Source organism: Glycine max, chromosome 5 (assembly GCF_000004515.6).
Source record: "Glycine max cultivar Williams 82 chromosome 5, Glycine_max_v4.0, whole genome shotgun sequence".
Lineage (NCBI taxonomy): Eukaryota > Viridiplantae > Streptophyta > Magnoliopsida > Fabales > Fabaceae > Glycine > Glycine max.
In genome coordinates this window covers 30200906-30211946 of record NC_038241.2, presented here as the reverse complement: position 1 = coordinate 30211946, position 11041 = coordinate 30200906, and the positions used below count along the sequence as shown (strand labels likewise).

Genomic DNA, 11041 nt, shown 5'->3' with positions numbered 1-11041 from the left:
AAAGATTTTCTTCATTTTTTTATCCATTTTTTCAACTACTAACTAGGGATTTAACAGTGAATTACTTTTTATTCATATATTTTTTTTGTCTATTAGAAATTAAATTGATAATACAAACATCATACCTTTGTAAAAAATATATATTAAATACTAGTATAGTAGGTACAGCACACTAATAATATAAACTCATTAGTGTATATTAAAATTTAAATTTCTGTTGGACAAATTAAATATTATTACACTAGTAAATTAAAGACAATTTTAATTCTTGAAATTTTTGTCTAATAGTAAATAATTAATTAAATATATTTTTTCATAAATATATATATTAAATTTGATTTTAGTTCTAATAAAAAAAATTTATTTACTTTTAATTACATATATCAAAAGTCACTAGGGTGATGAGTGGTTTGGATAGTTGTACAAGGTTTTAGATAGTTCAAACCTTTCTTAAAAAAATAGTTCAAAAACTTCTGATCGCCATTGTTGCACACAAAAAAATACATTTACCAAAATTGATGTAATTTTAATCTTTTACTAAGGATTAAAAATCTGTGTTTTTGTTAAAATATATAGACTAAAAGTAATAATTTTTTTTTATAGAAATTAACATAAGAAGTTTTAATAGATATTTTGAAGCAGCAAAAGTATAATTAACTAACAATACTTTTTTGTAGTGTTAGCTAACTTGTCACAAAATAAATAAGTATATAATATATAAGATGAAGTAATTAATGTACTTATTCACCAAATAAAAAAAAAGTAATTAATGTACCTAGGGTGATTTTTTAAATGTGGTCCTTCTATTGTATTTGCCATAATCTTTTAGAATATAATATGGTTTTATGGATTCCTTCTATGTTAATTGGTACAAACTTTTACTTTGACAGCTGCGCATGGAAAGGAAGAAGGACACCATTAGGTAGATGGGTCAGCAAGTGATCAGAGAAGAAGAAACAGAAGCTGCTCCTAAAATGGAACACCAAAGCAAAAGATGCATAGTATATAGGACTTTAGTAGAAAAAAGCGTGCAGATTAAAAAGCACAAAAGATCATTGAATCAAACCAGCACTAACTGCACTTTCCTTTCCATTGCACATTCAAGATTATCAATGCGATCACACTTGAAGTATATTATTATAACCATTTCAAAAGAGGAGTGAAAAAAAAAATATTTCTTTTGGGTGACTCAATATAGCTCCGTGAGCCAAAGTGTCATAAAGATTAATCTTGAAATATCAAAATCAGTTTAAGAAATCCACATCTATCAATATATGTTTTTTCAAACACATGAACTTAAATATCAAACCTGTGATCAGACATGCTTAAGAAATAAGATTATCTGTTAAACATATCATCATCTATTTTATCAGTCATGCCAAACCATATTAATAAAGAAAAAAGTCTTTCAAAAAGCAAAAGGCATAGGTTGTATACTTGTATTCAAGTCCTCAAGGTAAATAAACAACAGGGTATAACTTAATTTCTATTAATATATTATATATAGGAAACTGCAAGGGAAGCAAATTAAGCATAAGGTAAATCAATACATATAAATTATGCATATTAATTTTACTTTGTGCCTCCCTGCAGTCATATATATTTCATTTCTTAGCTAATAATAATTAAAGTGATCATCATCATTCATCAGCAACGGTTGCCCTTTCTACAGTTAAGCGCACCAGCAGTGGTGGTCATGGAGCCAACAAGAGAAGATGGTCTTGCACTGAGACTTGAAGCCCTAGCATAGCTAGAAGAAGCACCAGCACCAGATTGCCTGAAGTATGCCCCATTCAAGAACATGTCACCCTCTGACCTCCAATTCCAACCCATCCACTCACTCTGTGGAGCATCCTCATGCTTGGTCACTTCCTTGCTGAACCTGATATTTGGGGCAAGGAACCTGTTCCCTTGGCTGTTGATGGTAGGGTTTGCACTCCCACCAATGGCGTACATTTCCCAGTGGGTGTAGTCGTTGTTCACCACATGGAAATACCCGTGTCTACACCTGCACCATTAAGATAACTTTTATTAGCACAAGTAATAAGTAATTATAGTCACATTGATTGTACAGTTGAATAATCTTTTTATTTGAATAATTATATCATAGTAAAACTTACCATTATGACATTTGACTTTGTTCTCATTGCTGAAAGCTTCTTTGATGTATATTAAAATGAACCTAATGTATACTTTTAAATTATATATATATATATATATATATATATATATATATATATATATATATGAAAATATAAAAAATAAACTTGATTATTTAATATTGGTATTAAACCCTTTATAAAATTTAACAATAAAATGTGTATACTTATGAATGTATATATATAGCTAGTTTTTTACGATTTGGAGTTGTATGATAGAATTACTACAATAAACCATATATAAATTAATGGAAAAAGTGATAAACTCTGTCACTAAGTTGACACTAGTAAGTCGCATACATATCTAAACATATTATGTCTAACGTCATGTCATTAGTAAATAATAATAGAGATCACTTTAAAAACTTTAAAAATTTATAAAAAAAACAAAACTAGCATTTTTTTTCCTGAACCTAAAAAAAAGACTGACTATATTTATAAACACTAACAAACACATTAAACCTTCATTAGAAATTATTAAATAATGAGCCAGGGACCCGCTGATTAAGGAGGAAACAGGAGGCCTACAAAGTTTAAATTTTAAATAACAAAAAAATAGCATATTAAAAAATTATATCGTTAGCATTTTTCACATTTGTACATACCTTGGCATTCTTTGGACAAGGCCTTCTCCAAAATGATTGAATGCTATAGTGACCTGCATGTCCTTGTCTTGAGTGTACGAATCACTGTGCCCCAAAAGCATAACCTTGTCATGATGGGTCATGTAATTGTTGGAGATGGTGATGGCCGTGGATCCATGAATGGCATCAATGAGACCATCACGACAATTAGACAAAGAGCAATGATCAACCCAAATATGCTTCGAATTAAAGATGGACACACCATCACCGTCTGATTGAGTCCAAAACCCAGAGTGATGTGGAGAGTCTCTAATATTGGTATTCCCCGTGGGCTTGCAATCATGAATGTGAATACCATGAATAATAATGTTACTAACATAGTGTATGGTAATGCATCCCCCACCAGCAATGTGAACACTAGCACCCCTTCCATCAATTGTCTTGAACGAATTCACCAAAAGCTCTTCTTTTAGCGTGATTACCATGTCCCTCTTGAACATGATCCACAATGGCTCGTCTTGTATGGCTGCGTACCTTAGGGTTCCTGGCCTAGGGTTCACCGCGTCGTCGTCGCCAGAGTCGGTGACCACGTAGATTCGACCATTTTTTCCTCCAATTGCGTCCTTGCCGAACCCAATGGAGCAATCAGCTAGTCTTTGCCGGTTGTTCTCCCAATTGGGGTCACATCGCCAGCAATCGTCAATGGGGTTGCCTGTTCCGCATGATAAATAACCCAAGTTTCTTCTAGAGGCATTGATGCTTCTGCAAAATCAAAGAAAAATAAAATGTTTCACTTTTTGTTGTAAATATATAGTTTTTCCACTTATATTTTACCATCCAAGAGTAAATAATTCATTGTGAAAAGGTTTTTGATATTATTAGCTAATTGTAAACATTCATATATAATAAATTTGTTAATTTTTATTAATAAAGATAATTTTTTATTAGTTGATAATTAAAAACCATTTAAGCTTAATTTTTCTTTAGAACCACCGATTTTTCCAATTTAGTAAATTGTCTCACAATGTGAATTGTGTCCCAATTTAACATCTAAACAGAATTATTCACGTGATACTCTACTGCATTATCACTTCAATATATTTATAATAATGTGATATTATACTACATTGTGCCACATCAACATTTTCTTTAATTTTGTACAATAAAATAATGAGCACATAAATTCACAAAGGAGGGACTCAATTTACAAAATTGAAAAAAATAAGAGAACAAAAATTAAGTCAAACTTTTACACTAATACTACAAGTCAATTAAATTCTTAATTTTATTTATTTTAGAGAAATAATTATTTTCTAAATTGAAGTTTAGAAAAACCCTTATTACTTAAAAAAAATTAACATATCTAGCCAGATGCTAAAGATGAGCCTAATTAATGAATAATGGACATTGAGAACACAAGCTCAGAATGTGAAGTAAATGCTTCTATGGTTATTACCTTTGTACCTCTTGTACAACTAGCTCAGGGTCTCTCACTGCAGACGAGGAAACAAAGCTAGGTTTCAGAAGAGAAAGAGCAAAAACAACAAGGTAGCATGAAAGGGGAGCCATTTTTGCTCTTCTCTTTGTTCTTAGTAGTTGAAAGGAGGGAGAGTGGGGAACTTTGGGTGAATGGTGGGAGTTTTATAGAAAGAAAAGGCCGTTCAATCAAAGAAACAAAAACAGAAAGAAAAGCCGAGAGTAATGGCGTGATCAAATTTTTCCAAGTGGGGTCTACATATTATCGTAATTCCAAGTGGTTCTTACACAGGTAGATGTAGTAAAATTAAATTTGATCTTTTAAGAATAATCTTGGGTTTTATTTTTGTGAATTGAAAAAATATATTTAAGAAAAAATCTTATTAAAAATGACCAGTTAAGTTTTTTTCACGAATGTAACACAATCATAATTAAATTAATGGATTTTGCACCTATAACGTATTAACCTAAAAATAATACAGGTAAACATTGTTTGAAAACCATCATATTACCCCCTAAGAATTTCATTTGTTTAAGCACCAAAGTCAAATTGGTTGACCTCAGTGGACGGATGAATAACGTAGACAATGAAAGGCACCTGCCCGACCAAATTTTAATTTCTTGTTTTTTCATTGTCATAGTATTGACTTTGATTTTTCTCGTGTATGTTTCTAAAACTCGTTCATATTTATGTGTTCTCTATTTGATTTTTTTTTTCTCCATCATTGTTATGGCATTGTCATGTCTTAACTCAAAGTGTTGTTCTACCAAATACATATCTCCTCCTTCTCCGGTTCTTCTCCCCCTTAAATTGTGCCATGTTTCATTAGAGTGTGAACTACATGCATGCACGATAGAGAACTACATGATTTAAGGTCTAGGAATTCGGAGATTACGGTATGTACGCCCGCACATATGATGACTTTCGCTATATGTTACTAATCCATGATTTTGATGGGCACAATGAATTGTTATTCGTTGAACACTTTTCGTTTTTTGTTTTTTCTCTATACCCTTTATCGTCGCCAAAACCTTAGTTTAATTTCTACGTATCTCATCATGTATAGATACAGGGATTGATTTGATTATATGCTTCTCTTTTTTATATAAATTGATATATTTTTAATATATCAACATACTTTACATGTGAAAGTTATTAAATAATGCAAGTCTCATTCTTGTTCCAATAACAAAAAATGTGTTAACAGGTACTAATATTCACGATATTTTAAGAAAACTCTATAGCAATACTATCACGCTGTGGGCATACTTCATATTTTTAAACATTAGTATAAGGATATTCATAACTAGTGTGCACTTAGGATATTAAATAGGAAATTAAAATGAGAAAATATTTATTGAAAAAATCATAAGAGGGAATAAAAAAAAATCATTGGCTTTATAATTTTGTACATTCTAATAAAAAAATTTCATTTTAATTCCTTAACCAATATCTTAAAAACACATGTTAGCATTTACCTTAATTCGATAAGTACACTTTGGTCAAAAGAGAATACAAGGAAATACAATGTTATTATTTTTATATCAACTAATTATTAAAATCATTTCCTTAAAAAATTAGTTAAAAATTATTCTTATAGATAAAAATTGTAAGTTATATATTATAAAAGTTAATAAACTTATTACACATAATCATCTATAATTGAATAACAATATAAAAAATATTTAGCATACCAATGCATTCTCATTAAATTATAAATTACATACTACTAAAATATATTTTTTTATTTGTATAGACTATAAATGTCTTTTACTAGAGACAATCTTGCTTGAGTCAAATAGAGTCATTATGGATGATAAAACTTTTTCCCTAAGTATTTAACCATAACTACATATTTAACACTCAAATTTTGAGATTTTTAACTAAATTCGAACAAACTTACACAAACTAATAGGAAGAAGCAGCAACTCTAGGCCCAAGAGGAGCACTACCAAGCCAACTTATTTGGATGATTTCGTGTAGTGTATGCAAGAAGCATTAGCAGTAGTATGTCTTAGGAAAATACCAAATGCTGTTATGGGTTGTTAGTAGTGGAATGTAAAAGCTATTTATAGTGGAGAATCAATTCAGTTACGATGCAGCTCATTATCCTTATAAATACACAAATATATGAATAAAACAACAAAATGAATTTGATCAAAGTGATTTAGTGTAGTAAGGACGTCCCTTGTCCTCGAAACAAGGCTTACCATTGTCCTTTATTCGTATCATGTTAGCAACACTAGCTGTAGCACACCCTACGACAAACCCAAGAGGGTCACTCACCTACGTGACTACATGTGAATCCACTAAGGAAGAATATCCTCTACATATCATTATGTTACTATTGCATGTCAGTTTGTTATTATCTTTTATCCACCTATCCATTTCCATTGTAAACATTTTAGTGCTATTTTGTTAGACGTACGTGTAGTCACTACTAGAAAAACCCGATTTTAAGTCGATTATTATGCCCATGTCACGACGGTTTTCAACCGGCGTTAAAGCCGACGTAGTAAAATGTATCAGACAATTTACGACGGTTATAATAGAACTGTCTTAGATTCTAACAGCCCAAATTTACATATTAAGACGGGTTTCTTTCAACCGTCTTTGTATGTACATGATTTTACGAAGGTTGTAGGGAACCGTCGTAGATGGCATGTCAAGACTTTGACATACTAAAACGTTTTTCTCGAACCGTCTTTGTATGTGTTGTCATTTTACAATGGTTATGAGAACCGTCTTTGTATGTCAAAATTGTGTTGTCATTTTACGACGGTTATGGGAACCATCTTTGTATGTCTAAATTCTTTTTTTTCGTTTTTCGATATATTTTTTTTTACGTTGGTCTCTGGTACCTATAAATTAAATAAGACGCACATTACGTCAACCAAAAGCATTATCATGATTTTCAATATTTATAAAATCATTTATGTACATATGACAAGTGTGAAAATATTGGACTATTAATTACAATACAAAGATGTATGTATATGTAACAATTTATGCTAGCTATTAACTATATTAAATAAAAAGCAATTCAATTCATTGAACATATAAGCCTTTCTTAAGACTGTCAAGTCGTTGTAAAGACTATGTAATAGTGCCGCAACAAGGATCCTGTGATACAACAAATATGATCAACTCTCTGAAGGTTTTAAATGGATATGAAATTATAGAAAATTTAAAAGGGAAAAAATGAAAAAGAAAAAAGAAACTCACCAAATACAAGATGGTGATGCTACTGTAACAACAGGGGCAGCAAGTGCTATCTTTAGAACTGTATGGTCAACATGTTGAACTGTGAACTGCCACGTGACAAATAAGTTTGGATTAGGGCAACAATGAATCTGTCAAAGGTACAGACCACAAATAGCCCACTCTAGTATAAAAGGACCAAATATACCTTCTAGTATATTTAAGTTGCCAAGATCAAATGTAAAATCTAGGAAGCTAGTGTTAGAAGAGAAGACTGACTTTGCTTCCATTGGCACAATAGACTCTGTTTCAGCTCCAATGTCCTGTTCATTGTCGCTCAAGTGACATAAACCTTCAATTCCTATGCTCTTCTTTTGAATCCAACCAATAATGTACCATTTGATTTATGAGTTGTCCTGAAACATAATCTTGGCTAGTGGAGAATGGTATACCGGCTTTTCTTCAACCTGAAAATTTTAAAATTTATTAAGTTGCAGAAATAGATTATACAGTATTGCAGAAATAGATTTGAAATGTATCCTTACAAACATACAAATAAAATTCATCTTACAAGTAAATAAATGGGATCAAGATTCCTGGTATACATTTGAAATCTAAATTTTTATATAGAATCAGATTTTTACCACTATGAATTCTTACATGCATTTCAATTACTTATGTAACAAGTGACCAAGAGCACCATCCAGAAATTAAGGTATTTACCCTATGAGTGTGTTGCTACCTCCCCAGCATTAGCATAGTGAGCACATTGATGTGGAAAATGATTTCAAATTGCTATAAACTATTGTTAGATCATATCACCAATGACACACATCAGCAAAATGTTTGCCACATTTGCATATTCACTAACAAAGTTTGTAGAGAGGGACAAAATTCACAACTTCTTTGGTAAAAATGAAAAACTGAATTCATCAATTTTAAAATGCAAGAAGTAAGACAAACATTGACTAAAAATATAGGAATCATAGACACTTTTTTTTTTGCCTTAGGAGCATTTTTTAACTTGTAAGATAAGGATTACCTTTTAACAAGATCAGCAGGTAGAGCTTGCTCAGTCAAAACACAATCCTTGTGAAGTTGATGCACAAGAGAAATTGACAAATTGAGAAAGAGACACATGAACCTGGTAAGCTGAAGTTGATTCACCAAACACAATACCAGGAAGTACGAAGATCATATCTAATCAAATGTATCCTAATTACACGATACTAGGAATGAAATCTGAACAATAGCATCAAATGACATGCATCCTACATAAGTCCATGCAAATTGAATACCCTTTTTTTTCTGAGAGTAAAAAAATTGAAGTTGCTATTGTATATATAAAACATCAGAAAATTGCAAATAAATTAATGATCCTCTAATGTATCCAACATACAAAGTTGCAACCATAATTTGTGATGTTGTGCTTTAAACTCTCTTCAAGGATGTAAGTACTCTTCATGTTTATGAAATCAAAGTCATCGATCTGTTTTTATTGGCTTGCATCGATTCTGTATTAATTATTAACCTACAATTAACTACTACTTTTACATTCACATAATAATTAAAAATGTCAGACCAAAACTTAGGGGTATTTTTAATGACTTGAGCTAAAACATGGTGAGTCATTTGATGCATTTACAAATTCGTATAGTTTGACTAAAGAGGAACTAAGGAAGTACAATATCATTATAGTAGTATCATACCTGTTGGAGTACTGACCAATGTTGGGAAATTGATGACGTCTATCCGTTGGTGATTCAACTGGTAATATAGATGGTAATTGTCTGCAGATGTCAAAAAGACTGAATGTCATGCTATAGACATTAGTGAGTCGTTGTTATTGGTGCCTACTTTTGACCCAAATTATAAAAACAAACTAAACAATAAACTTATGGAGTACACACCAAAAAAATGGCTTATAAATACAAGTCTACTAAGGAATATTTCATGATGAGGCAGGGGAATTGCAAATGACAGTAATGTGAACATGCATAAAAGGATTAATATTGCTTCATAAAATTAATTAGCCACACTACAGTAAGAACATAAACTCACTATGTTATAAAAAAAATTAATTCAGAATAACTTATAGCTAGTCCTTTTGTCTAAAATTTTAATATCTGAATATTATACATGTAAAATACTTAACACATCTATTGTATTAGTTTTTTTTTAAAAAAAATACTTTAATATTAATGAATTTTTTTCGTTAAGTAGTTGTAGATATATAGTTCTTTATTTATTGCTGAGATGATGCACCACGCATAGTAGTAGTGATAATATTCTTTTGTAACTCAGCAAAAAAAATGATATTCTTTTGTATTAATTACATCATTTATATATCATTTCCATTTTAATAATAAAACAAGAAATTAATCTCCTCCAATTCTCCAAAGCTTTTGCCTCAAAACATATAACAACATTTCCCCCCTCAAAACAGTTACCAGAAAAGTTTTTGGGGAGAAATCAATTTGGTTATTCATATTATTTATTCTTGACCCACTATTTGCCACCTTGGAATTAAAGTAGTATCTTCTTTTTGAGAGTTGATAATTCTTAAATAAATAAAATTATATGATTGAGATCATAAGAAATTTAATTTTTTTTAATTAAAGACTAACAAGTTGCTTATACGTGGAATGCTATGGTAATTTCAGGGAAGGTAATTGAATAAGAAAATGTGTCCACATCCATTCTCCCTCCCTCAAGGTATGATGCACAATAAATAAAATACACACATACATAGCCATTAACAACATTTCTCTATCTTTGTATATATTAAAATCAAAAGTGGGAAATCAGGGGACCATTGAGTTCTGATTACTTTATTGACTCTCTTTGATCTCTCTACATTTGTCAGACAAGAATTCATCTAATCCTTGCTCCCAAAAGACATAGCTTCATATTATTGTTTTGTTTCCTTTCCAAAATTTCCCTTTTATTTATTCTTCTTTTGTACTTATAAATATGTGATTCCCTTTCTTCTTTCTCTTTAACAATCACACAAATTAACCAAACCCCACTTCCAATTTTCTCTATGTGCCTCTTCTTCTAATTTGATTAATTTGCCACGGAAAACGTGAGGCTTATGAGGAAACACAATACTGCTCACACATGCATGGCCAATAATTCACACACACCTTCTTCTTCCCTAGCCATGCATAAAGATTTATGGCTGAACTAGAATAACAACTCTCTCTATAGTATCCTTTAACTTTCTTACTTGTTTTTCTACTTTTTTTATATTGATTTTTAGCTTCTCAACTACTTTCTAGTTTTAGAGTTAACCATTTTACAACAAAATCAAGTTTTGATCATTCACCAAAATAATAATCAAGTTTTGATCCTTGAAATAAGTTTTATTTAAGTTGTTGATTCAAAAATGGATAGTTTCATTTAAAACAGAACTGGTTTTCAAAATTGAAAAGAAACATTAATGTTTTTAGTATTATCAAAGCAACTTCTGATAGTTTGCACGTTCAAAAGCATGTTGTAGAAGCAACTTCTCTAGTTATTATTATTTGAATTTGTCAACAAGTTTGAGATTGGTTTCTACTCACCCTTATGATCAAATTATTACACAAATCATTCAAGGAGTGTGAACTAGTTTTACT

General features: G+C 30.7%; 1 protein-coding gene across 1 annotated transcript; it reads right to left on the bottom strand.

Moving 5' to 3' along the window:
• Positions 1-1406: 1406 nt before the first annotated feature.
• Positions 1407-4402, bottom strand: LOC100794814 (pectate lyase). The gene is made up of 3 exons (XM_003524672.4): positions 4200-4402; positions 2765-3505; positions 1407-2008 (listed from the first exon to the last, which is right to left on the bottom strand). Exons 1-3 carry the CDS (start codon positions 4310-4312, stop codon positions 1648-1650), a joined length of 1215 nt encoding a protein of 404 aa, XP_003524720.1. The 5' UTR covers positions 4313-4402; the 3' UTR covers positions 1407-1647.
• Between the last annotated feature and the right edge of the window lie 6639 nt (positions 4403-11041).

Bases quoted from the DNA above. Each gene is read 5' to 3' on its own strand.
- LOC100794814 (XM_003524672.4), bottom strand. From the start codon at position 4,312: ATGGCTCCCCTTTCATGCTACCTTGTTGTTTTTGCTCTTTCTCTTCTG. The intron at 3,506-4,199 runs GTAATAACCATA...TTGATTTTGCAG, and splicing joins GTTGTACAAGAGGTACAAAG to AAGCATCAATGCCTCTAGAA. The intron at 2,009-2,764 runs GTATGTACAAAT...TTAATGGTGCAG, and splicing joins CTTGTCCAAAGAATGCCAAG to GTGTAGACACGGGTATTTCC.